At 39.9% G+C, this 27365-nt stretch overlaps 2 protein-coding genes across 12 annotated transcripts; one reads left to right on the top strand and one right to left on the bottom strand.

Moving 5' to 3' along the window:
* Positions 1 to 1288: 1288 nt before the first annotated feature.
* LOC144990280 (hairy and enhancer of split-related protein helt-like) lies at positions 1289 to 2963 on the bottom strand. The gene is made up of 4 exons (XM_078943421.1): positions 2733 to 2963; positions 2138 to 2242; positions 1881 to 1977; positions 1289 to 1798 (listed from the first exon to the last, which is right to left on the bottom strand). Exons 1-4 carry the CDS (start codon positions 2757 to 2759, stop codon positions 1335 to 1337), a joined length of 693 nt encoding a protein of 230 aa, XP_078799547.1. The 5' UTR covers positions 2760 to 2963; the 3' UTR covers positions 1289 to 1334.
* A 4516-nt stretch (positions 2964 to 7479) lies between these two features.
* Positions 7480 to 27284, top strand: LOC144990307 (long-chain-fatty-acid--CoA ligase 1-like). 11 transcript variants are annotated; one of them, XM_078943470.1, is made up of 22 exons: positions 7480 to 7618; positions 15159 to 15364; positions 15728 to 15845; positions 15929 to 15993; positions 16615 to 16716; positions 17586 to 17685; positions 17767 to 17942; positions 18086 to 18118; positions 18213 to 18264; positions 18347 to 18420; positions 20866 to 20943; positions 22296 to 22430; positions 22569 to 22703; positions 24083 to 24178; positions 24258 to 24330; positions 24463 to 24551; positions 25194 to 25310; positions 25406 to 25549; positions 25660 to 25761; positions 25831 to 25902; positions 26198 to 26370; positions 26825 to 27284. In XM_078943470.1, exons 2-21 carry the CDS (start codon positions 15170 to 15172, stop codon positions 26336 to 26338), a joined length of 2097 nt encoding a protein of 698 aa, XP_078799596.1. In that variant the 5' UTR covers positions 7480 to 7618; positions 15159 to 15169; the 3' UTR covers positions 26339 to 26370; positions 26825 to 27284. The 11 variants fall into 11 exon arrangements, with proteins under 11 accessions (XP_078799596.1, XP_078799593.1, XP_078799590.1 ...); XM_078943464.1 differs by lacking the exon at positions 7480 to 7618 and adding an exon at positions 7998 to 8028; XM_078943465.1 differs by lacking the exons at positions 7480 to 7618; positions 20866 to 20943 and adding exons at positions 7998 to 8028; positions 20724 to 20801.
* The last annotated feature ends 81 nt before the right edge of the window (positions 27285 to 27365 follow it).

Below are 27365 nucleotides of genomic sequence, written 5' to 3'. Positions count from 1 at the left end.
TTTTCTGTGAAAGCAGGTGTAGGATTGTTTTCCCCTTATTCTTTTAATGCCATGGTTTTGATTCTTCTTCTTCACAGTCACTCAAGGATGAAGAACAAGGACCTTCTGTTGAACTAAAAAATCCCCTGAGCTCCTTGTTATTCATTTAACACAAATGCTAAAGAAAAGACAAAAGAAGCTGCTGATTATGGTGATTGCTTTATGATCACCTTGAGACGGTAATTGTGGTTGTCTTTCTGCTGTTGTGTGTTCCCAGAGATGTTTGAAGCAGATTAATCTTTTTTTTACTTGTTTAAATTCAGATCTTACATTTCTGTTCCAGCGGAAATGTAAGGATTAATGCCTTTTTGGTTTTCATTTGTTGTAATGCTTTAATTTGTGTGTGTGTGTCCTGCACCTCAATTCGGGGTTTTGTTCCTGTTTTGCTTATTTAAACAATAAAACACAATATATTTTTTTTGTTTAATTATTTTTTGTTATTGCATTTTTTTTATTAAATTAAGATTTTTAATTATTTTAACTCAGGAAAACAAAACTACATAAATTGGACTCAAATGAATTATTATTATGACCCAATACAATAGTATTGGTTAAGAATTGGTTCTAAGAAATAACTCAATTTTTTTAAGAGTGTGTTTTATTATTTTGTTTACTGCAATTTGGGTCTTTTAAAACTCAATTCAGATAAAGCTTCATATGTATTACTGCTGTATTTTCTGTCTGCAAAACTGAAAACTGTTTTCTTCTCCATAGAAAAAAAGTTTTGACCTTTTGTGATGTTCACCTAAGCAGAGTGGGGCAACTTTATGTAAACTCAAACTCACCTACTTTAAAGACATTTCGTTTTTTTTTGCAGCCTTTAAGAAAAATGCTCTTTTCCGTTTCAAACTCAGGTTTGGAAAGAGATCTACCCTTACCAATTTTAGAAATTTGACTATTTGAGCAGAATATTAATTCATTTAAAGTATTTGGAAAAACTGTTTTTAAAATTTTGTGAATATTTAGCAAGGTGGACCTCTTGGCTCTAATATTCAGCCCATTAGACAATGGGAACATTCCAGAAGTGTTTTGTTTCAGATTCTTTCTTTTTTTATATGATCTGCAGATGGAAAGTGTGTATTTTTTCCACGTTTCTCAAAACTGCTGATCAACTTGAACAGTTTCCCCACCTCGGCTTTACTTCATCTGGAAAGAAGTTTGCATTTTACGCACACAGCCTTGATAATGGTTTGTAAATAATAAGTACAAATTGTTTTTAGTAAGAAAAATGTTATTTATTTACAACATGTACATGATCCACGGCATAAATAAAATCAAGAAAAAGGCTGACGTGTTTACATCGCGTGCTGTGCGCTGTGCAGACTGAACGCGTTCGTGTGAGTGTGACCTATAAGGTTAAAATAATGATGATCCAGTCCCGGTGACAAGTATCCACCGTGCTGCTGAGTGTGCGCAGAGAGAGGCACTGTTGGGAACGAGATGCTCTGACTGCGCGCGGAGCCGGGCCACGAGAAGACCCCTGGTGGACTCTGTTGGTACTCGGAGGGGCTGTGGCTTTGGTGCTCCGATGAGGAGTGAAGCTGGCTCAGAAAGTCTGATGGTTCCGCAATTGCGCCCACGGAGCCAAACACGGGCTCGGTGACCACACGAGACTTTGACTGTAGAAACGCAAGAATCCTGGCGTACTTGATGTCTTTTGTTTCCGCTCTGTCCTCTGTGGTTAGGTAATGCACCAAATTCTTCATGCACTCGTGATATCCGTAGTGAAAGTAGTTGGCAAATTCTGCCAACAGCTCACCTGGAATTAACCAAAGAGCGGAGAGGTTATCCTCCAGAAATGACGTTTAACATGTTGCGTCCCAATGGGAAAAGTTACTAACCTTTTTCTCTACCGCGGGGAAAATCTGCTGAGTGGAGTGCTCGAAGGTACTGGACGGTCATCTCCAAGATTTCAGCTTTCTCCAGTTTTCCAGAGTTCTGTCGAAAGGCGCGCAAAACAATCCAGTTTTAATAATTTGTACTTGCGTGTGAGCAGGCCTCATGCTCATGCTTAATTATTTCAAGGAAGAGTGGCATTCGGTTTTAGACCTTTTTTAGATATTAAAATATCAAAATTGCAAAGTTTATATTCTCTCACCTGTTTTGCCAGAGCCATCGGGACGGTTTTTCCAAGCTCGTTCAAGCAGCGATTGATGCGGTCCCGTCTTCTTTTTTCGATCACTTTGTGAGAAATTGGAGTTCTCTGTGAAAATATTAAGTAAACACATAAGGATATAGGATTTTTGCAGCTTCTTTGGTTTATAGCAAGTGCGGAAAACAAACGAAAGCGAAAGAAATCCCAGTCAAACTGCCCTGACACATGAGCTCTTTTGCGCAGCGCGTATTTGCTCGTTCCAAAGCGCCTAAGGGACAATAGTGTTTCTTTACAGACTCACTACGTTCAAAAAATGATGCATATAACATTTTCTCAATGAAAATTTTTTTTCTGAAACTTGGATTGCTTCAGGTCGAGAATTTTAAAGCTTTACATCTCAAAGGCGAACGGGAATTCTTCTGTAACGCGCGCGCCAAAGACGTAACTATTTTTCAATTCCGCGTAAAAATGGTACACGTTCAGTCTTTTTAGTAAAAAAAAAAGGTGCACATGTTACCAAAAGAACATTTGTGAAAAATCAAAGGAGTTATTGTTTGCCAACGTCTGTAATTCCTGAGGGCGCACACGGAGCGCGTACCTTCCTGTCCTTCATTTTGGACGCCATCGAGGGATTCCTGACAAACTTTGAAAAATCCGTTCAGTTGAACGTATGGATGAGGTGTGTTGGTCAGGTTGAAGATTGACTGAGTATGGAGGACTGTCCTGTCGCTTATAAAGCAGGTTTTCGAGAGAGTCTGTCTTTCACTGTATAATTTATTCAGGATTAGAGCTGCGCCTTGGGTAAATGTGTGCGTTTAGGATCAGTTAAAGAAATTGTTTAAAAAATCTGAGCAGGGGGGGCAAACCTGCTTTGTTAATCCACGTGGCTGTCTAAAAGACACGTGATTGCTTTCGGAATATTATTTGCATAGCAACAACGCAGGCGGGAAATAATAACAGAGCGTTGGTCTCGCCTGATCCGGCGGGGCGCACTGTGCGCACTCGAGACAAAGCGGGCAAAAAAATGAATCATTTTTTGTTCAAGCTCGCGTTTCTCACACGATCGCATGTTTACAATTCTCAGCAAGCCACCCTAACTTTCATCCAAGCCCGGTTAGAGTGTTAAGGCCTGTCCAGTACCATTAAAGTAATTAAGTAAGCCTTTAATAGGCTGTTCCGCCAAGTTCAGGGGAGACCTTTTGGAAACGGAGTCCCCCCGTTTGTTCTCGGCGTTTCTCACACGACTTGGTGACACGTCCATCTTTTATGAGAGATGGCAAGCTTTTTGTTTACATTCTTTATTTTGCTGGACTCCACGGCAGGTGTGTGATTAGCCCTGGCACACGAGCGTCGTCTGCGTCAAGGCCAGCGTCTCCAGCAGCCTCTGGCACACGAGGGTTAACCACCACTGGAGACTCTTTGGAGAGGCTCAATTTGTATCCTATTATCCTATAAGAAAATGTCTATTCAGTCGAATGAATAGTTTCATTGGCCTAAATTTTAATAATGCTGTGAAAGAAAGGGAGAAATAAAGAAGAATGCAGCTGGTGTGAGCGCGCATTATTCCCCGTCACCTGCAAGATGGGTAGCCCGGAGACCTCTATTCATTTGCCTAATTTCGGTCAACTTAACAAACTTTGGAAGAAATTATACTGCCATTGTTATGAAGGGTGAAGCTTTCTGATCGAATTAACAGCATGTTTTGATCCGGTAAATGTCATTAGAAAGAAAGAAACAATCGCGTTTAAAGGGGCCTGGGGAATGCGCCAAGTGGAGACGCCAAAGCGCAAACTGCACAAAGGCGTCGAGTAAATGCCACAGGGGACTTTTGTACCCTCACATTGCTCAAGTTTTTCCCCCCAAACAAAGGGCATTATTTTATACTTGAATACATTTCATACAACAATTGGCTGTTTTCTTCAAACATATTTTCACAGCAAGGTCCACAACAGGTTTATTGTGTGCGCTGCCTCTCACGGATTCAGGCTGCTCTCATGCGTCACGATAGTCTGCTCCGATTCTTTTTTATGTTGTGACTGGGAATGTTTTAATCTGGAAACTTTCTCCATTCTTGGGTATATTTGATCCTGTGAGTGATGTCGACGAATTAAAAGCGGCAAAGATTGAAGAAAGCAAAGCTCGCACGACATCTGAGGCTTTTGGAGAGTTTTGAGAGCACCATGGAGAGAAAGGCGCGAGTGAGAGGGACGGGGGCATAAAATCCAATTACTTCAATGTGGAGTTTTTAACACTTTTTATGTGTTTGTCCTTTGAAATATGGACGGACTTGTGTGTTGTTGGTTTTTAGGAGAACTGAGTTAAACACTGGAAGTCTTTGCTGGCAGACCATTGTGCTGCGCCGGAATAAATCAATGCATGGGCCAAGACCACAAGTCCCGCTTTTTCCAACCTTTTCCCCCTTTTTACTTTTGATCCAGTGTTGGGACTTTTTAAACGCGGAGAAAACTAAACAATATTTAAAATTTCCTGCATAATCACGAGTACATTTATTGTTTTGAATAAAGATTTGCGCTCTTTTGGGTAAGCTCCATTTAAACATGTGCGCAACTGCCTTTTAGACTCACCTAACATTAACTGTATAGCTTGAATTATAACCTTTATATTTTGAAACGGTATTTAAACTGTATTTGAAGGCAGCAAATAAGTATTCCAATATTAAAAAGTAATTTATCCCGCCTATTTTAACTGCGTAATCCTGACTTGGTTGCGAAATTAGTGCGTAAGAGGGCAAAAGCAGGCGCATTTCACGCTGTTTTCGAATACATACAGAAAAATAATTAGATTTCGAGACAAAAAATAGAAAAACAATCTTGAGACTGGTTACATTTTTATGTCATAGGCGGTAACGTTTTCATGTACGCAGAGACAAAAAAACGTATTTTAATGACTGGATCAAGCACAAACCTATCTGCAGTCAGAATCAGGTGATTCCGTAAACTTCAAAATATATTAATTTCTTTTTAGTAATTTTATGTTCCTATAGCTTTCTGGTTTGATGGATATTGTTTATTAAAGTTTTTTTTTATACAACACAATAAAAAGTAATTAATTTTTGTTTAAAAATAAAAGGTTTTTGGATTATCCTAGCATATTTTTAAAAATCCAAATCAGTCCATGGGAGGGAACGGTTTGTATTTATTTTGGCGAAAGATTTTGCATCATTGATTGAGGCAGCTTTATTGGAATGATGACTACACTAATTTTTGTTAAAAAACACCCAAATGTCAGTATGACCTGGCGTGTATAAAAACCATTATAAATAATAATGAGGACTTTTACAAAATCAATTTACTCAAATTTATCTGCAGATTGGTTTATTCCGACTTTTCCCCTATTTGTCTTTTTAAAATCCTATTCTTTGGGGAGTTAATGCAATCATTATTTATCTCGGATGTGCAAGACAGCCAAAACAAGCAGGAAATTATAAATAAACCTACAGAAATGAATCCTTTTTTTAAATCAGCGGCGGTCGCCTCCGCACGCTGTGGACTCGGGTGTTGTCTGGCACTGCGCTCTGACCCGTGGTGACCTCCGCTGAAGAGACCGACAATCCTTTGGGTCGGTGCGCCCCCCTCAGCCTGAACTGTGGCAGTTCACACGGTCCCCACTGAGCTCAGACTGCAAGGTTCAGAGAAAACGGCCCCGTAATGGAAATAAGCGCGCGAAAGTTTTACCACCAGAACAAGTTACGTTTATTGAAAAAAATATGTATTGAGCTGAAAACATCAATATTGCTGATCATCTATGTATTATCGCAGACGTCTAATCATGCAGGAACGTCACATAAATACATTTTGAAATAAATGTATTGATCTAGATGTTATTTTTTTTCCAGAAAATTAAGATTTACTTTGTGAAATATCTTTATTTAAAAACTGAATAAGCATCCCTTTTAAAAATATATAAGGTACATTTTTTAACTATAACATGTGATGATTACTTTCTTAATTAGAAAGTCAAAAGTTTTAGCACAGAACTGCTGTCTTCTAAATTAGGCGCACAAGTGTGCCCTCTTGTGGTACATTTTGGGAACAGCACAAGTTAAACATTTCCTCATGCTGGCTGTTCAGTATGGAGTCCTATACTGTTCATAATTAAATAAATAAATATTTAATTCAATATATAAATATGACCTCATGTATAGGACTCCATAGTTCAGAAAGTTCAGAATTTCTGTTTTAAGAAACTATTGGAACTACCAGCTCAAAGACACTTTGCTTTATAGGGAGCTCAAAACAAAACATTAAATACCTTTAATATAATGTGTCTTGTGACTATTTATTGTTTTTAACTAATAATTATATATATCTTTTTGTTAAACAAATATTGAGGAAACATGCTAAATAATGCGATTGATCTAAATTGACATGAGTATAGGCATGGAAGGTTTGTTATTGACATGTAAGTGTTTCAGAAAGTAGACTAAGTACCGTACTTCTTCAAACTAGATAAGTTTGAAGAAGTACTTAGGAGAACCGAGTTGGAACATTTTCAGTTTATGATAAATAGATTGTGTAAAAAAAGGGCCTAAACTGTTAGTGCCATAGACGGAGACCACTTCTACACTTACATAGACTACATTTTCCTTAGGTGAAATTTAGAATTAAAGCCAAATAACATAAACTTCTAAAGAAAAGGTCCAGAATTTGAATTACTTGCCAAAGTGTTTCCTGAGAGGGATATTAGTTGCAACAAATGTGTTTTTATTATTATTACTATCAGCACTATCAAAGTCAATGTTACATTTTCTCCGAGGCGAATTCACGATAATGCATTGCAACGTTTTATGAGAATCACATGGGCTTACTGTGAGGTTTATTATGAGAAGTTTAGTCAACTGCTAGAAACGCTTTGGACAGATGCTGCTGTGTACAGAAACAACACATGTACGACAACTGCACTACACTTGAGCCAATGAACGACGTCTTTTCAAAAAGTAGTTGGCGCAGCATATAAACTCGTCTCTTATTGGTTGACAGCCTCACCAGCAACACAGAACAGACAAGTCCTGTGGCAGATGTTGCCAGATCGGGAGAATTTTGCCCCAATTGGTTTTCCTGTGAAGTTTTTGAAAACGTATCGCTGTTTTTTATAAGAAAAAGCTGTTTTTCAGAGTTGTCCGAAAATGTTTTGAAATAACATTTTACATTTTTTTTGTTTATTTGTTAAAAAATAAAATTAAACAAACAATTATTTTGTAGTCATTGGTTAATAGGATAAGCTTTTATAGTTGTCAAAATATCCTTTATTACGCAGATAATTTCTAACAAAAAAATCTATTTGACTGATTCTACCCTGAGTGTCTTTTTGTTTTGAAGTGACAAATCATGTGTTTCTGTCTTTGGTCAGCAAGCTATCGGGTTTCACTGTTTTGCTTGGGCTGGAAATCATCAATCAGATCTGGCAACCTTGCCGCTCCTGTTCCGTCTCGAGAATCTCGATAAAGTGTGCCGCTGTCCACAGGTCAGTAGTACAACATTATCCACCTAAAAGCTAACATTCGCCGGGGTACATGAGTGCTGTTGCAGTTTGTGCGTGTGCGTGTGGTTTAGCAGAAAACAGCAGCCGGGTTCGAACCTGTAAAATAAAAGAACAGCTGCTTTTGTTCGCGCTCCACACATAGCACAGACAGAGAAGCGAAGCCAGTTTTTCTTAGCGGCTCATCATCATTTCCGTTCATTTCGTGATGTTCTCGTCACACAGCGTCTGTCTGTGGCGACAGTGGTTGGTTTCATGCGAGAATGTTGCGTGGGAGTCTTTCATCAAGCTAGCTCAGCAGACGGAGTGAACGAGGCTGCTCACGAGCGCAGACATAGACACGTAGTTCCATAGATGATTACATACGTATCCAGTGTCCATGTGTTACGTTTCTGGTGAAACTTATTTGCTTCTTCAATCTCATTGTCAGTATTGAAGTATGTACGTGCGCGCGTGCTGCTTACGAGTGTTGTTTTGTAGGCTTTTTAATGAAGAAAACGGGGAGTGTCAGAGGAACAGTGCAGCTATTATCTTATTGTTCATGTGGTGGCATCCCGCCACTTTGTTCATAACCGCTTGTGGATTTGTGTGCGCGCGCGCTCCCTCACGTGCGTGTGTGTAGTGGAGACTGCATCCATGTCATTTGTTTTTTGAAAATGATCGTGACGCATTTACTGAAAAAAAAGTAGGCTACGACATTGTCGTGATATCAACAGATTTTGCATATGAGAAATATTCGACAAATGTGTTTTTGTTTTGTTTTTTTTGATGGGGGGGGGGGGGGGGGGGGGGGGTGAAATAGTCAAAACAAACGTGTCTGAACACAGAGTGGACCACATTGCTGTTTTCATCCTATAATGTTGTAAGCTGGTGTTGCTAGGCAACCAGCAGAAATTTCAGATCAGGGGTATTGCAGGACACCGAGCTGTCTGCACAGAACATGCAGCTGTGAATGTCCAAACCAGGTAGAGGCTTATATTCACAAACTGCTGCTAGTCCTGTAATCCCCATTAAACAGGTCATTCTTTAAATGTCAATCAATCATTAATATTATTGCATAATTTAAATGATTCATTACAATAATAACTAATTATTGTATAATGATTAATCATCAATATATGTACATTTATAATACTAGACTTTAACAAAAGTGTAGTTATACAAATGAATACTTGCGTGTTTCTCATTAAAGACTCACTAATGAAAATGGAGTTGTGAACAAGTTATTTTGGCAATTTTTTTGATGATGGAGAATATATATAAAGAAAATTAAACTAGTACTTGTTGATATGACTAAATAAATAAATATCTCAAGTATTTTGAGGCACTAATATAAGTTATGAAAATAAAATACAACAAAAACAAATATTTAAAGAAAAACACTAATAGATAAAGTATATTGAATATGTGGACCAAATAAGTAGTTTCAAAGTTTTTCTGTATTTTAAACTCAGAAAAGGTGAACACATTTATTTTAAATGGCTGTTTAATCTGAATCTAAATTCATTTCATTGTCACTCCCTGTAGGCTCCTTTCATAAAGGAATTGCTCAGGTTCATGGCTCTAGAAGGAAAAGGATGACCACTTTTCTGAAACTTAAGATAATTGTACAAATTGTTAGTTCTATATTACCTGTTGTTCCTTTTGTTTACACCATATGCTTTGGATATTAAAGAGAGTAGAAATGTTTCTCTCAGAGTAGAGATACAAATACACCCGTTAGCCTTTTAGGAGCCAGAAGTGATTCACCTTTTCTCAGATGTTTTGATCAACTTTCAAAACCCCTCACTTGATCTTGCCAACTCTCCATTGTGTCTGACAGTTCTGTTTAGCACCCTCACTAGGTAGACAGTAGACCAGAGATGCACCCCATGCTGGGCACATTGTCTTACAAACCCCCCTTACTCAGAACTTTGGAACGCAGGTTTAAGGAAGTACTCTTTCCGCTGCTGTTCCGACCGATCTGCGCAGCTGCAGTCGCACATGACTGACTTGAAAGTGGCTGCAAATATGCGATTATACGCTCGCGGTAGGAGCACAGAGGCACCAGTGAGTGTGGATTGACTGCCGTCACTACGCTCGTCATTTGAGAGTCCCAGCATCAGGTGACTTGTGTTTTGGGTTTGCTAGAAGGCAGAAAAATCAGAAGTTTACACAACATAAAGCATCGACGTGCAAACTCTAAAGCAGGAATTGGATTTCTCAAAGGAAGTCCTTTCTCGCTCTAAAAGCCTTTCTAGTTACATCCTTCACTGAGTGGAATTATTTTTATTTAAAAGAATTGAGTGGGAGCACAAAACAGAAATCAGGGGTGTGCTTTTGAACAAATAGATTAAAAATGATCCAACTTTTTAACGAAAGAGCTGGGTGTGTCCTTTTTTTAAGGATTTTGTTCAAAAACAAATGTGATTTTAGCTTCATTTAAGTGTTCAGGCCTGGTTTTGTGCCACGCCATGTCAGCTGCTCAACGTTTAGCAGAGTGACAGAACGAATACCTTTTCTGTTCATCCAGTTAAAGTGCTACTCCTCTGTGTGCCTAGTCTAACTGTAAAAGTTGAGTTGCAAAACAAAAGCCTTTAGAGCTCTTTTTTTTTCTTGCAGTGGATGTTGAGTAATCTAATGCTTCATAGCTTAATAAGTATAAATAATGAATTTATTTAAATGAGCATGTTTCTCCAGATCAATACATCAAAAGCCTTCTGTGGTCTGAAGCAAGGCTCATAGGGCCGAGCTGCTGTCCACTCTACTCCTGTGCCAGTTTCACCTGACAGGTGTGTGACCTTTGTCCCACTCCAACCCCCAACCCCCCCGCTCCAACTATATATTTCTCTGCTGTCTGCCTACGTGACGGGAGGGGGGGGTTCTTCCAATCAGAGGGTCGGGGCTTTTTTGTCTTCCTGCTGGTTAGCTTGTCAAAAGTCCGCCTCGGTTTACCGACGCCGCGGCTCTGAGTCCGGTGAAGACTCGCAGAACCCTGAAAAGACGTTACTGGAGTCGCACAAGCTCCTCCCGCCACTTGTTGCGGCGTGTCAGTTCCTTGTCTGAGCGAGCTAAAAGTGAGTGTTGGAGTTTCACTTATATACTGTAGGAATCGTACTTCTTAAGGGGGTGCAGGTAAACCTAAACCCCTGTAGCTGTTCCTATTTATCTATGACTTTTAAAAAACTCTCATTGCAGTGTGAAGATTTTGAAATCACACCCCAGAATATAAAAAGCTGAACACAAACAGAATTCAGATTAAAACATGTCTTTTATTTACCTTTATTCAAAGGTGAATCTATAATAATCATTTATGTGATTTAAGAAGTGCATTAGATTTAAGTGGGAACCACTTCAAGTTCCAAGTTTTAAGAGCAAAAGGGAGGAAATTTGTGAATTCCTAAATAATCCACTCATAAACCTCTACCAGTTAAACATGACTCACAGCTGAGGTCAAAGATGCTTTGTGAAGCAAGATCATAAAAACGAATCATCCTATATTGTTGGAGTTGAGGTCAATCAGTAAAAGTCCTTTTAGGGACCAACTAGCACAACTGTGTTTTAAAATGATTTGTGTAAGGGAACAAAATGTAAATCATTTCTGTCCCATCTGCTGTACCATTTGAGTCAAATATGATTTGATTTCTGCTGTGTGAATGCTCTGTGTGTTCATAACCAGTTGATAAGGTCCAAACAATCAGAATAAACACTTGGCGGTTATGTTTGACATTGAGGTGGACCTGCTGCTCACTTTCACACAGATATCCCTTAACTTCAGAGAAACAGCGGGACGGCGCCCTCTCTGTACTTTAGAAGTGGGACTCCTTTGCTGGGGGTTTTGGGTCGATCGGTTAATGAACAGCGGGGCTTCGATTTGACTTAGCTAGCTTGTCTTCATGTTGTGCTATGTGTCAAATGACCCTGCTGCCCTGCCCACCTCCCTCCTCCTCCTCCTCCCGCCGTCTTGTGTTGGCGTGCTCGGGTGTGGGGTGACTGCTAAACCTGCTCTCCAATTGGCTTCCCAACCTCCCAGGCCTAGTATGGAGAACAGAAGTAATGGGGGTGGGCGGGGGCTGCGGGAGTACCAGGAGTACCTTTTACCTTTTAGTAGTCAACCGTGACAGCCGGCATGTTCTACTACTGCCCACCTGACACAGAGGGGAGTGTGTTTGTACTGTCCTTTACCATTTCAGCTGCTTTATCTGCCTGTTAAGTTAAGATGGGAAAAAGAAAATTATGCATACATTTTATTGATTACATATTTGTCTTTGGAAAAGATGGACAATAAGGTTGTAGTTTTTTGTAAAGTTGGTAAAGTTAATGCATATTTGTGCTTGTGTTAGAGGTTTTCCCCTTCTTTCTTAAGTTTGAAGTTAAATTTAAAATGTGTTCTTTATCTCCATAAATGGGAACATTTTTTTTAAAAAAAAGCCTTTTTTACCTATTGGAAAAAATCATAAATGTCCTTGTTGTTTATTCCAAATATCCCATTTTAGTTGAGACTATTTTATTTTCCAGAATTGTTCTACATTACATTATCTATAAAAAACACTATTCTGATACAAAACAGTTGAAAAACAGAAAATCTATTGAACTACACTTAAGATACTGTGCATTTGTGTCTTAAACATGTAATCTCAGAACTTATCACTATTGGAGAGATAAAAGTGAATATCTGGTGTTTTTCCTTTATAATTCTGACTGTGTGACAATACAGGATACTATTTAAAAAACACACAATGAATGCTAAGTTTTGATGATATCAGAATTACAGTCTAGCTGAAAACCAGTTTGAAAATGCAGTTTTAGTCAGTAATAATGAAGAACCTGTCATTAAAGGGGATTTTTCATAAAGTTTCTCTCAGCACACTGTGTCTTATTAGCTATCTAAACACTTGTTTAAAGTTGTTTTCTTGTTTCGTTTATATCTATAACTTACAGAAAATTACACCAAATAATTACTAAAAAAAAGAATATATCCGAACGATTGAATTAAATGTTGGTAACATTCTTAAGTAACCTGTAGAGTAGATGGAAACCTAATCTTTACATTTTTGTTTACATTTACATCTAAAATATGTAGAAACGATCATTTTTGCCAATTATATTGCAGCTATCTGCCAATATCAGAATAGTGTTTCTATTATTGTACATCCCTAAAATGCATGCATTTTTTGGAAGTGATAAAACTATTGCTGCCATAGTGCTCTATGCATGCAGCCTACCTAAGCATCTAATTATTCTCTCATCCATGTGGTGGGTGTTAGAAAAAGCAGGTCAGAGGATAAATCAGGTTGTGTACACGTTTTGTAAACGGTGTCTAACTTGATGTCGAGCAGCACTGCAACTGCAAAAACTGTCTCTGTAATGAGCGATCAGACAGTCGGTGACGGAAGTGTTCAACATTTATGGCCACGAATGCTTCAGCGTATACATGGAGACGTAGCTGTGCTCAGGGAGGCAGAAATCTTCTCCTACACTGGATGTAAATGAACAATACAAGCAAAAGGAAAGCAAAGTCTTTGTGGCTTTTGATTAACCTGCGCGGTGCCCTTGTGCTGTGTGGCCAGCGGACAGCAGCGTCTCGTGCGTCTGTGTTTCTGTCTGGAAAGGGGCGTGTCTCTGCTATTCATAGTTGTGAGAACTTCAGAGGTCTATTAGAGGTCAGTGTGTGTCCTTCTAATAGCAACTGCCGCTCTGACGAGCCTTTCAGAAAAGCGTATCTTCTGGCTGCGAGTGGTCAGGACTTTCCTTGTACTGTAAGTACTGATGCCAAGCGATAGAATCTGCCTTCATGATCAACTCTGAGCTTCTGTAAAAACGGTTTAGCTGCATCTGAAACAGATCTGGACATGATGTGCTTACTTGCTGGGTTCTAGTAGCAGCTGCTGAACTGAGGCACACATTTGTTTAGCCTGTTTTTGTTTATTTCCTTCTTTCCCTTCACAACGGACATGTTTTCTTGTTCTCTCATAGAGAACGCAGAGTGAATAACAGCAGTTTGTGGTTTCAGTCACATAGATTTACAACAAAACCATGTTCAGCATGGTCTGCTTACACTTTATTTTTAGTTTGTTTTGACATCTTTTCCATACTACTATATCCAAGCTGGCACTGCCCCAATTTGTCATGAGGTTGATGTTAATAATAGAAGTAGGTGAGAAGTCAATTGTTACCTCCATGGTGGATGTTCATGTCATTTATCTTCAATTTAGAGGTCAGATGGGTCGATCTGAGTTCCCAGATATGATAATATACTAACTCATTTAACACATTTGGCCTTATTTTAGTTTTTGCTTGTGGCTCCGATCATTTATTTTTTGTTTGTAATTTCAATCGCTCCTCTAAAAGGGACTTATCTGACTGCAAATTCAACATTTTATAAACGCAGCACCATATGTCCAAGTCTTTATAGAGTAAGGCTTCTGAGCCCCCAGTGAGCTCATCTCCAAAAAATCCAAAAGCTGAGGACATTTTTTTCATTCCAGAAGCCAGAGGTCCAACATCTGTTTGTGGTGTCAACACTGAGGTTTGGGATTAGAAAATGTGAGCCGAGACATGGTCCTTACTTGTGACTTTGGTCTTAATCGGGGCTTTAAATTTGATAAACAAAAGGAGAGGAACCACAACACATGACACACGACGGCTTGTTTAACAAAAACAGAGCAAGATAAAAAGCTGAAATCACGAGTGCTGCTGCTGCTGCTTCCATTGGAAATAACCAGATACATTTAGCCAGGAACTCATAGTAAAATGCACCTGATTGACTGATGTGCATGTACCTTAAAGCAGAAGCTTGATAAACTGTATTAAAGGGCAAACAAACTATCAGAAAGCACTGCCCATTTTTACAAAGTTGCATAAAAAAGATTCAGGTGGTAAAGTACTTTGAACAAATGTCACCACAACAGAGTGAAATACTTTGCTCCAGTGCTGAGTTATGAAGTATAAAACAATCATGTTTTAGGAACCTTTGGGCATGGCAGTGTAAGTGTCATTATTTTGAGTTGTTTACCTGACACAACTAAGTCTCTTACAAACCACATTTTTACTTTAAAAAAGATTACGAGGTAAAATAAGAAAGTGTCAAAATTTGATCTTTATTAGTGGTTTTCTCATTTGATTAGACGTTTTTTTAAATTACTTTAGCAATTTTTGACTTGAGTTAGCTAACTAAGTCAAAGGTTATCTTTCTTTATGCCAATCATCTGAAGTGGAATTTCCTTTTCAGAACTACTAACCTCTAACTTGACAAAGTGCAGAGTTTTAAAGGGGTGGACTTGGCAACTGATAGTAAAAAGGAGTAAACTCCAGATCGCCATGAAGGTCAAAACGGACAAAAGTAACGCTGAAACACTTTAGTGACCTTAAATAATGCCATCTACTAACAAACCAGTTCATGGAAAAAGCCTTAAAAAAATAAACACAAAGGTATTTGCTTCGGGGAAAACGGGATTATTGTTTCAAATGAATCTTGTGAGTTGTGGTGGAGCTGAAATGCATCTGTCAGACCCTCTCCTTTCTGTCTTTCTTTCCCCCTGGACAGTCAGTGCAGTCATGCAGGCTCAGGAAGTCCTGAGACAGCTGCGGATTCCCGAGCTGGAGGACGTTCGGCAGTATGTTCGAGGCTTCCCCACAAACGCGCTCATGGGTATAGGTGCCTTTGCCGCCATCACCACCTACTGGTTTGCCACCCGACCCAAAGCCCTCAAACCTCCCTGTGATCTCGGACTGCAGTCAGTGGAAATCCCAGTAAGTGGCCGATTTGATTTATTTGCTGACTTGGGTTCTGGTCTTTTCTCTGCTCTCACTTGTAGCCGGATAAATTGGCCTGAAATGAAACTTTATGTGAGACTAGAATACTAATGGAAACTATCCACTTGAGCTCATCCGGCAAAAATATTATTGAAGCTTCATGAACTTTATCAAAGCAGATTTTCAGATAAGAATTTCAGATATCCCAGCTTATTCCAAAACGACAGCGAGGATTGTTTAACGTTACCTCTAAACTTAAATGTGATAGGACAGTATTCTTTATTTGAACAAAATATTTATTTTAAGGCCACTGAAAGACAAAGTTGTGTTAAATCAGCTGCTTTTTTCTGCATAATCTAGGGTGGAGAATATGCTCGAAGATCAGTGCTGAACGACAACAACGACGACTACATGACACACTACTACAGTGATGCACGCACACTATATGAAGTGTTCCAGCGAGGCCTCAAAGTGTCGAGTAAGAGGATTCAGTGCATCAACTAAATGAAACACATCCCTACAAACTGAGTAGAGATAAGAACAGGGGTTATTTTCCTGCAGATAATGGACCGTGTCTCGGATCAAGGAAACCAAACCAGCCGTATGAGTGGCAGTCCTATCAGGAGGTAAGATTCGATTGGAAACACACGTTCAAGCGACCACTTGCAATAAAAAGTCTATATAACTCTCGCGTTCATGCATGGCTACTAAGTCTGTCTGACCGTTTGATGGGTCTACGTACAAAACAGGTGTCCATTGAACGTGCATTGCCAGTTAAACCAGGTCAAACTTTGACTAATCAGAGACTCGGGTTTGGTAGTGACGCATGGATAGCGTCCGTTTTAATTCATGTAAGTGCTAACCGTTTCAAAATTAATAGCGAAGGAGAAATGAATAATTACAGTTTGTACCCGTCTAGAATTATCAGACACCAATCTGTCATATAGCAGAATAGAGCTGTGACAGAAAAAACCCTAGAGCAAGGTTCATGAGATTTGCACCGCTTCGACATTTCACATCAACCCTTTTCCATCTGTAGGAGGCAGACATGCGCTAGAGTAGAAAAACAAAAAAAAGCTTGTCACCATAGACTATATGTGCGTTCAAGAAAGCTCTTTGAACGTTCTTGAAGGCACATCAAACACCCGGTTTGTATGTAGCTTCAGACTGATCGCAGACTTACCTGAAGCTAAGATGAATCAACAGTCTGATTTTAACCAGTGTAATTCTGTGCTGTTTCCACTCAGGTTATGGACAGAGCTGAGACCATTGGCTCTGCTCTCCTACACAGAGGACACTCTAACACAGGAGACAAGTTCATTGGCATCTTTTCCCAGAACAGACCAGAGGTGATGCTCATCTCTTCACCCCTGTTCACTTGCATGGCATCCTTGTACTTAAAGGCAGGGTAAAAGAATAGCAGCTGTTGACTGCAGACTGTCAATGTAATTTTCTAAATATCTCAGAACAGTTGCAGAGACTCCTAAAGTTCTCGACAGAGATTGAAACAAATATTGAGTAATCTTTTTGTTATGACAGTTGCAATTGTCTCAAACCTCTCCCAAACCAATTTGAAACAGCGATTTCTTCTGACAGACGATTTTTCTTCAGTCGTCTGGCCACAGCCACTGCAAAAGTTCAGTCATTGCTCAATGAGTGCTTTACCACAATTCATCCTTTTGCTTTCTCTCTTCTCAAAAACTCAAATGTCATTACCCAATCAGCGACACCCCCAAAATACTTTCCTTTTGGGAATTACGTTTGTTTACTGAAATGTTTTTTTTACCTGTGGTTATAGAAATTTAATTTCTTGTAAAAAAAACTGTATTACTTTTTTTGCTTTTTTCATTTTTATTGTGATCTTTAATATGTTTTTGTGTTATGTGATTTGCACTTCGGGGTTCACCATAAGATTTCCTGACTTTTGTCAAATGCTGCGTATAGAGATCCTTTTTCCACTCATATGTCTGTCAGACATCCAGATGCTTTTTTGCTCGATTAAATGTGCATGTATCACTTGAAACCCTGCAATATTTTACATATATGTGGTTCAATGACATGCTAAAATTGGAAGACAGAATTTTGTTCAGGCTGTGGTGTGTTTTATAAGGAATATTTGTTTGGATGGGACAGTAAAGACATGTTTTTCACATACTAATATTGTTTTATTTCTACAACAACCTTTAAATGTGTCATATTTGCTATCTTTTTCCTGCAGTGGACCATTTCAGAACTGGCATGCTACACATACTCCTTGGTGGCCGTACCATTGTACGACACCCTGGGCACAGAGTCCATTGGTTACATCCTCGACAGAGGTTTGCCAGACGAAGCTCCAACACCAGATGTGTCACCCAGAAGGGCGATAAATAGTTAATTGAATGACTTGTGTCCCTCAGCGGCCATCTCCACAGTGATCTGTGACGTCCCTGAAAAGGCTCGGATGATTCTGGATTGTGTCAAAGGAGAAGGAAAAACAGTAAAGACCATTGTTCTCATGGAGGCTTTCGACAGTGAGTTGGAGACAAGGGGGCAGGAGAACGGCGTCGCCATTATTAGTTTGAAGCAGTTTGAGGTAAAAAACTGAAAAAGGAAATCTAGTTTAATAAATATCAATAAAATCAGTTTATACACATGTTAGTCCTTTTCATATTTTGTGAGTTTGTAAGGTTTATAATTTATTTTTCTCACATTTACTGCAAACTGGATGTTTTTCAGGCCATTGGGAAGGCTAACCCACAGAAACCTGTGGTAAGTAACAACTTGGTGAATTCCAGATAAGCAAAAATGAATTTTTCCTCTTCCATGCAACAGCAATTAGAACCTAACTTTATGGTAAATGCAGCTTCCCAAAACAAATGACCTAGCTATCGTCTGCTTCACATCTGGCACCACAGGTATCTAAAGAAAATACAAAAAAATGTTGCATTCTACTTTGTTCTATTGTTTTTATCGTTTTTTTTTTTTTTTATCATTTAGGAGACCCCAAGGGTGCGATGCTGACGCATCAAAATATCATCTCCAACACTGCAGCCTTCATTAGAATTACACAGGTAAACTCTCCCTTAAGACTCACCGTTCTTCACCAGCTATTCATGAAACTATTTGACTTCTTTTTCAGTCATTAATAGATTTCACAATAGTGTTTTTGGCCTTCTCTGTCTGAGCATTATACATTAAGATGATGGAATTGATTTACTAAACCTAAAGCTACGTTCACATCGCCTTTGGAAACGCGCGTTCAAGTGACCACTTTCATTGAAAAGTCTATGTAAACGAGGGTAAAGGTGTGTTTCGGGCTTCTGCACTCAAACTCTCGTGTTCACGCATAGCTACGCATGTTTTTAAGACTGTTTTCAGGCTCTACGTACAAAACAAACGTAAAAAGGTAAACCAGGTCAAACTTTTGCTAATCAAGGACTTGGATTTGGTAGTGACGTATGGATTGCATCCTATTTAATTCACGGAGGTACTAATGGTTTAAAAATAGGCCATGAAGGAGACATTAATAATTGTGGTTTGTGTCTGGGCAGAATTATATCACACCAAATCCTAGGGATATGATTTAGCTCTTTCACTCACTTAGTCTTTCAAACTGGTTAACTTTTTTCTAGGCGTTTTTTTTATCATTCTTTTTATATCACCGCGGTGATGACTCCCCTCATTTTTTATTTTTTTTATTTTTTAAAGTTACAGAACTGCATATGGTGTGTGATTTGAACTATAAAAAAACATTCATCTTTGCTAATAATTTACTTTTCCCGCAAGTTCTTTTTTCAAACTTCAAGGGCTTCTGGCGGAAAAAGCCAGCATCCTCCTGCGCAAGGGAGGGACAGTCCATTAAACACTTTGGGGGATTTATTTGTGTGTGTATGATTTTTAATTAACTGCTTGTCATGTTTCAGTATTTGTAATGTTTACAGATAATGTTAAATTTAATGCACAAGACAATAGTGTAACTAAAACAGTCCAAAAAGAATCCGTGCAGACACTGAAGTCTGATATTTGCAGATATTTGCAGGAGGAAGCCCTCGATCTGCACTCTGATCCGCTTGCCTGGTGGAGGGATGATCAGGCTCAATTCCCTCTTCTGTCCAAAGTGGCAAGGAAATATTTGTGTGTGTGCGCTACGAGCACTCCATCGGAGCGTGTTTAGTGCGGCTGGAAATATCGTCACCCCGTTGAGGTCCTCGCTGAAAGCTGACAAGGTTAACATGTTGGTGTTCCTTTCACACAACATGAAGACCGACAAATAAAAACAGCAGCAGCACGACTCATTTAAGCGGCACTTGTTCACTTTTTGCTCTATTTTGCACTTTTAAAAAGGTTGTTAATGTTTATCTGTATAGTTATCTAATTAGTTAGTTAGTTGTTTTTTTGTTATTAAATATACTGCGTTGTAATTATTAATTTCCATTGTTTTTCCACTACAAGCTGCATGCGTTCTTGAGTGCACGACACGGGGGTGTAGCTTGCTGCTCCATCACCGCGGTGATCAAAAATCCCACACCGTTACGGCTCTACTTCAGAGTGGGTCAATAAATGGTAAATGGCGTATAGTTATATAGCGCTTTCTACCTTCTTTCGAAGGCCCAAAGCACTTTACAGTCACAGTCCCATTCAACTACGCACACACACATTCACACAATGATATAATAAATAATAACAATAATAACAATACAGTAATAAAGTAAAATAATAAAGAATCAATCACCCTTCTTCTGGGGGAAACCTTCTTTTATTAATGTTCTCCTTCACTTTGTGTATCAAACATAAACGCACTTGCACTGTGCGCTCTCACTCACTCTCACTCCTCCTACCTCCTACACACGCAGAGAGCTGACACACTGGTTGTAATTATTAATTTCCATTGTTTTTATTTGCAACGCGCCCGCCGGGGGACTCGGCCACAACCACGGTGATCAGAAAAACCCAAACCATCACAGCTGTACCAAATCCTTCATTTATCGAAATAGAACCATGGAAGAAAAAACCTGGAGCAAGATTCATGAGATTTGCACCGCTTTGACATTTTGCTCCAAGCCCCTTCCAACTTTAGGTGGCGGACAAGCGCTAGTGAACAGTAGAAAAATACAAACAAGAAGCCACTCCCTGCTTGTCCAGTGTGAACACCACAGACTACATATGCGTGTTTAAGAATGCACATTTAGCATGTTCTTGAACACGCATCACATGCCCGGTGTGAATGTAGCCTTTAAGTTAACTTTTTCAGGCATCCATCTTTATCCCTATTTTTTCTTTGTAGCTGACTGTTTAAACATATAACCCTCTCTGCCGCTCTTCCTGTCCCGCGCTGTACTCTGTCATCCATTCTTTCGTGTTTGACGATGCTCAGGTCACGCTAAAGGCCGGTCCAAAAGATGTGCTCATCTCCTTCCTCCCTCTGGCCCACATGTTTGAGAGGGTGGTGGAGGTACAGTATCTGACGTGTGTTTGATTTGCACACTTGCATGGTTTGTTTTGTGTGTCCTCTGCAGGTACACTGCATGCTGAGCTTCCGTGACATTCACATATCCTTCCTCCCCCTCGCCCACATGTTTGAAAGGGTTGTGCAGGTATGTTGTGGGCTTCTTTCATTGCACAGCATTTTCTACAGAAGCACTCCAGCGTTGTCTAAACAAGCCAAGCTTTGTATTTGCCAGTAACAGTAACTGTATTCTATTTAAGCCCACACCCTGAATGTCAACAATTTCCTCCTAAACTTTTGCTTAGCAATCTGCCAAAGAGGTCTGTGTTCAAAACAAAGATGAATCAATAAAAGTGCCATCTTTTAAGTAAAGCTGGAATTGATGTTTTCTCTGTAACCCTTGTGCTATCCTAGGCACTTTAACATTGGGAGTTGGGTCATCTAGACCCACTAGACAGTGCTCTGAACCTTTTTTCCTCAATGATTTGTGATCTTCACTGGTGTCCATGGATTACATGAAATCTTTCCACCTTTATCATGGTACGGAGAACACGTCAATGCAAGAGTGGGTTCATCTAAGATAGCACAAGGGTTAAAATTTAAAGTACCAGCAGAAAAAGTAATGGAATTAGTTTATTTCAAGCAATGGAAACAAAACAATCCTAATCATAAATAAACACACTTGCACTAACAGTACTCACATGTCACATTTGATTAATTATATATAATAGAGTTTGACGGGCTGCACGGTGGCGCACTGGTTAGCGCTCTTACCTCACTGCAAGAAGGCCCCTGGTTCAAGTCCCAGCTGGGGGATGTGAAAAACATCGATGGGGGACCTTTCTGTGTGGAGTTTGCATGTTCTCCCCGTACATGCGTGGGTTCTCTCCGGGATCTCCGGCTTCCTCCCACCGTCCAAAAACATGCTTCATAGGTTAATTGGCAACTCTAAATTGTCCATAGGTGTGAGTGTGAGAGCGAATGGATGTGTAGTTGAAGATATTCTATCCTGCGATAGACTGGTGACCTGTCTAGGGTGTCCCCTGCCTTCGCCCACAAGTGGCCGGAATAGGCTCCGGCAGCCCCGTGACCCCGAAAGGGAAAAACGGTATAGAAAAATGAAATGAATGAATAATGGAGTTCAAGTAATCAAATAAATTGCTTGACAGGGAATAGGAAGAAACACCTTTATAGAATTCCACCCCATAATGTTGTACTTAACCTCTTTTTTATATAGTTGCTGTGTTAAATTATTTAATAGAACATCTCGGTTTTTTTTTTAAAGTCCACATGCTATATATATTTTGAAACTAAAGAGTCAAATACTGTTTGAAAGTGCTCACAACTGAAACAAACTAATCCGTCAGTGACAACATCTGATCCACAATAACGGCATTTGGAATGTAGTGTTTTCTTTTAACAACAGTGCCCTCTTGTGGTCAAAGGAGGTTTGTCCCACTGTGCGTGTTTGTAGCAGTTGAATAGAATCTGTGTCCTCAGGGTGTTGTCCTCATCCATGGAGCAAGAATAGGCTACTTCCAGGGGGACATCCGACTCTTGATGGACGACCTAAAGACACTGCAGCCGACAGTCTTTCCTGTGGTCCCTCGTCTGCTGAACCGCATGTTTGACAAGGTTGGTGAATTCTGATCAGCTAATTTTTCTATTTTCTTCTACTTTGCTTCTTCTAACAGCTACACGTGTAATTTGTCAGGGAAATGGTTTTGTTCTAGTCTAGCCAGAATTAGCTGGAGTTTCCTCTTGGTCCAACAGGTTTTCAGTCAGGCCAACACTCCGATGAAGAGATGGATGCTGGACTTTGCGTTCAGAAGGAAAGAGTCGGAGCTGAAGAACGGAGTGGTTAGAACAGACAGCATGTGGGACAAACTCATCTTCAAAAAAGTACAGGTAAACACTAACATTTCTCCCAAAAAACACGAGTGTCCAAATCCAGGCGCTGAGGAATACTGCACTGCTTCAGGTCATCAGCAGCAGGTAGGACAGGGAGATCAGGAAAACAAGCAGGTCAGCGGCCCTCAAGGCCTGGATTTGACACCCCTGCTCTAAAAGGTCTGTGTAGATGTGCTGCCTTTTTTTCTACTAAACTTCCATACAGGCAGATGTGCTCAGTCAAATATCAAAAGGGGTCAATATGTGCTGATATTTTGAACACCAATATGGAAACTGTTGTTGTCCTCAATTCAAAAAGAATTCAAGTAAATGCACCTCAGTAAAAGAACCACCTACCGTATTTTCACGACCATAGGGCGCGGCCTCAGTTATGGGGGATTTTTCCGTATTTGGCACATTCAAAAGACGCACTGGGTGTTAAGGCGCGGGCACGTTAACACATATCGGTAAAACATGCATGCTAGTGTGTGTTTAAAACAGGCAGCGGGAGCCAAACATCAATCATTTCGTCATTGTCAGAGTCCGTCTCATTGCTGTGCGGCTCCTCGTGAATGATGCCAGCTTTTCGGCACTTTGAAAGCAGTGCAAGCAGACACGTTAGCCCAAGCTTCAACAATTTACTCACAAGTTGTGGCGTAACTCGCCCGGCGCTCCCTCCCGCAACAATGAAAGCCGTGCCACGCTGTGCGTATGGTCCATGTCGGTGATTCAGCTAGGCTGGATGTGTTTGTCACCGATCTTTTTACTGCAGTATGAGCGGAAGATTAACAGCTCATCATAGTAATCCGCTGGAAGTCATCCGCACCCGGATGCAAAGATGATGGCTTTTCATAAAATGAAAGCATAAGCTTCCTCTGTAAACGTTACCGCCCTCAGTTGAATGGTGACTGCAGAAAAGCTTCTCCAAGCTGATCGTTCATCCCTCACTCGAGTTGCCTTTTTTCCGTGAAAATTCAGCTGCATCATCCTGACTGTCTGAGTTCATTTTCCAGCTTCCTCCACTTGTGAACCATGGATTCATTCATCTTGAATTCTCTTACAGCTGCTCCCATGTTCCTAGGGCGCCCCCTACAGTTTGGAGAAAATTTAGGACTTGTAATTGTGCTATCCTAGGCACTTTAACATTGGGAGTTGGGTCATCTAGACCCACTAGACAGTGCGCTGAACCTTTTTTCTTCAATGATTTGTGATCCTCACTGGTGTCCATGGATAACAAGAAATCTTTCCACCTTTATCCACCTTTGTCATGGTAGGGAGAACACGTCACTGTAAGGGTGGGGTCATCTAAGATAGCACAAGGGTTAAGTGCGCCTTATGGCCGTAACAATACGGTATGTTGATGATTTACAACAAACTCTGTTGTTTGCTGTCCGCAGGCGAGTCTGGGGGGTCATGTGAGACTTATGATCACCGGGGCGGCTCCAGTGTCCCCCACCATCCTGACCTTCTTAAGAGCTGCTCTCGGCTGTCAGGTGAGTCCAGCTCTCGGCTGTCCAGCTGGCTGGTTGCGATTATTTTTAAGTAACCAAGTCTGTTTTTGGATTTCAACAGTTTTATGAAGGTTACGGGCAAACTGAATGCACAGCTGGGTGCTCCATGTCAATGCCTGGAGACTGGTCAGCAGGTAGGAGATTCATAGCTTCTCTAAATGTACATTTGATTTTATAGCCTATGCTCAGAGAACACTGCTTTCCCACGGTAGTTATATGAAAGTCAGCTCTGTACTCTAACAGTAAGAGGAGTATTGTGCCTGCAGGTCATGTCGGGCCTCCTTTACCTTGCAATGCCATCAAATTGGTGGATGTGGCTGAAATGAATTACCTGGCAGCCAACGGTGAGGGAGAGGTGAGCAACGTCACTAAATAAAGCTGGGATTGACTGTCAAAAAAATATTGATATGATTACCTTTAACTAGTTCACAGTTCATGTTATTTGTTGATGTTCCATTTGCAAACCTTTTTTGTTTAGTTATGAAAAACATTTTCACAGAACTGATCATTTAATATGAGCAAACGTTGAGCTTAAAAGAATATAAAGTCCCATGTTAAAACTAACACTAAAGCTGTTTGTTTTTGTCTGAAACGCACAAAATTATTTTGAAAGAATATTGGTTCACGGATTTGATAAATTAATAACGTGTTTTCTAAGTAGTGATTGATTACATCGATTGATTTACTAAACCCTAATCCAGTTTTCCGCACATTTTAGGATGATCTTTTTTTGTTTTGCTAGTTTTTCAGCACAAACGTTTTACTGAAAATGTTTTGTGTTTTATTTAAATTGTGTTTAACCAGAACCCTTTTTGTAACTTTTGAAAAAGGAGAAAACCTCCCACAAAACCTTGAACCTTCTGAACACTACTATAAGTCCTCTATTTATATGTCAATAAAATTACTTTTTGAGTATGTTGCAAACATACAATAACCTGCTGCTAAGTATTTAAAATGAAGTTTGAAAAAATAAAATAAGTTTGTAAATATACTTCAGGTGTGTGTCAAAGGACCAAATGTTTTTCTGGGGTACCTGAAAGACCCCGACAGAACCGCTGAGGCCATCGACAAGGATGGATGGCTGCACACAGGAGACATTGGGAAATGGCTTCCTGTAAGCAAACAAAAGTCCAGTTTACATCAAGTCCAGTTTTTGATGTTTTCCTGACCTGAACGTGAACTTCTCCTGTGTGTGTGTGTGTGTTTCAGAATGGAACTCTAAAGATCGTGGACAGGAAGAAGCACATTTTCAAGCTGGCACAAGGCGAGTACATCGCTCCAGAGAAAATAGAAACGGTTTATAACCGCAGCGATCCAGTGGCCCAAATATTTGTTCACGGTGAAAGTTTACAGGTGAGTTCCATCCCAAACACCTGGTGAAGAGACCAAACCAGTTTCTGTGTAAACACTGGAAACCCCTTTGAGCCGACTTGATCTGTATCTTTTCCATGATTCATTTAAAGGCATGTCTGGTGGGGATAGTGGTGCCCGATCCAGACTTTTTACCCATTTGGGCCCAGAAGAAAGGCTTTGAAGGAACTTATTTGGACTTGTGCCAAAACAAGGTCTGTTCCAAACAGTGATATGAATGTAGAGCTCTGCATGCAGCACGCTGACGTTTCTCTGCTCTTTAGGATGTGAAGGCGGCCATTCTTGAGGACATTCTTACTTTGGGCAAAGAAGCAGGACTCAAGTCTTTTGAACAGGTAACTGCTGTGTTCTGCTTCAATAGCCAGCTCAATGTTAGCTTACAGCATCCACAATTGCAACATTTTCATCTGCTCCCACTTTCTTTTAATGAATGACTAGAAATTCAACTGTTAAAACTAGCTTAGTTTGCTATGTAACCTTATTTTAAAAATCCTTTTTTTGGGGGGAAATTCAGAATTCATTTTATGTACTGATGGTGCAGTAAGAGAGCAGCTGAGGATAATAATCACCTTCTGCACGTCTGCATCCTTTTTTCTTTCTTGTTGTATGTTTTCTGTTTTCTGTCTGCAGGTTCGAGATATTGCGTTGCACACCGAAATGTTTTCGGTCCAAAACGGCCTGCTGACTCCAACGCTGAAGGCTAAAAGGACTGAGCTGCGGAACCGCTTCAGGGAAGAGATTAATGAACTTTATGCCAAAATAAAGATGTGAGCTGAAAGGATAAGTTCTTCTTCTGTGGAAAGGTAAACAGATCATTGAATCAGAGGATAATTCTGCCAGGATTGATTAAGGGATTTTGTAGACGTTTTGAAAGGGGGGGGGGGGGGGGGGGGGGGGGGACGACACCTGCCTGTTAGTTTTAGTGTAAAGTAAGTTGGTCTAATGATTTTAGAAAATATGGGCTGAAGGGGTTCAAATAAATACAGAAGAAGTGTTGTTCTTGGTGCTTCTTACTGCCACAAATTCAGAATGTACGTTCAGAAAAGTGAAAGTCTTGAAAAGTTTTCTGCAGGTTCTTTTTGGAAAGCAAACTAAAGATTTAACTATTTATATATCAAAATATTTAAGGTTTTGTAAATCTAATGAAATCCTCAACTTACAAACCTGTAAATATTGTTTGTGCTGGGAAAGTGTGTTTGTATCCGGAGCGTCTTTCCTGACGCTCTGATCTCCTGCATTCCTGTCTCACTGCTGCAGGTCAAACAGCTGACTTCATTCATCTGCTTTAAAGCACAATTAACTGCGTCTGGGATTTCTGTGCCTTTTGGGTTGTTTTTATCTAAGTGTATGTAAAATATTCAGTGTTGCTTATGTACTGTACATGATGAGACCTCTTCACAGTGCCCTAGTAAACTTCAGTGCCACAGGCTGGGGAACTACGTTCCCTCACTGCCATATGTATATTGCACATTTGGTTGGAAGAAATATGTAATTCTGAGAAAATTCTGTTTGTTTTGAATGAATTCATTGTGGGTCATCTCATCTGTGGTGACTTAAAATGTTCTGAGTGGGGATTTCTGCTGAATTTTGCCATTATAGGACACGTTTCCATGGAGATTCAAGGATTTTTACCCTTTTTTTTGAAAAAGTGCAGTTTAGTGTAAAGCATAGGATCTGCATTTGTCCATTAATATGAATAAAGCCATTTTAAACTTCACATTCATACAAGTGTGCTTTATAAAAGAGGCGTTTGGTTTCACAACCATCTATGGTCGTAGAAAAAGCGTGGCCCTCAGGG

The sequence above is a fragment of the Oryzias latipes genome (assembly GCF_053564925.1).
Source record: "Oryzias latipes strain Hd-rR chromosome 1 unlocalized genomic scaffold, Olatipes_Hd-rR_3.1 chr1_Y".
Taxonomy (NCBI): Eukaryota; Metazoa; Chordata; class Actinopteri; order Beloniformes; family Adrianichthyidae; genus Oryzias; species Oryzias latipes.
Note: the sequence above shows the minus strand (reverse complement) of the source record. Positions and strands in the feature narration are given on the sequence as shown.

Coding starts and splice junctions, on each gene's coding strand:
- LOC144990280 (XM_078943421.1), bottom strand. CDS start 2,759: ATGGCGTCCAAAATGAAGGACAGGAAG. Junction 2,243..2,732: donor CCAAAATGAAGGACAGGAAG/GTACGCGCTCCG, acceptor ATATTTTCACAG/AGAACTCCAATTTCTCACAA. Junction 1,799..1,880: donor TCCCCGCGGTAGAGAAAAAG/GTTAGTAACTTT, acceptor GGTTAATTCCAG/GTGAGCTGTTGGCAGAATTT.
- LOC144990307 (XM_078943464.1), top strand. Junction 15,994..16,614: donor AGTGGCAGTCCTATCAGGAG/GTAAGATTCGAT, acceptor GTTTCCACTCAG/GTTATGGACAGAGCTGAGAC. Junction 16,717..17,585: donor TTTCCCAGAACAGACCAGAG/GTGATGCTCATC, acceptor TTTTTCCTGCAG/TGGACCATTTCAGAACTGGC.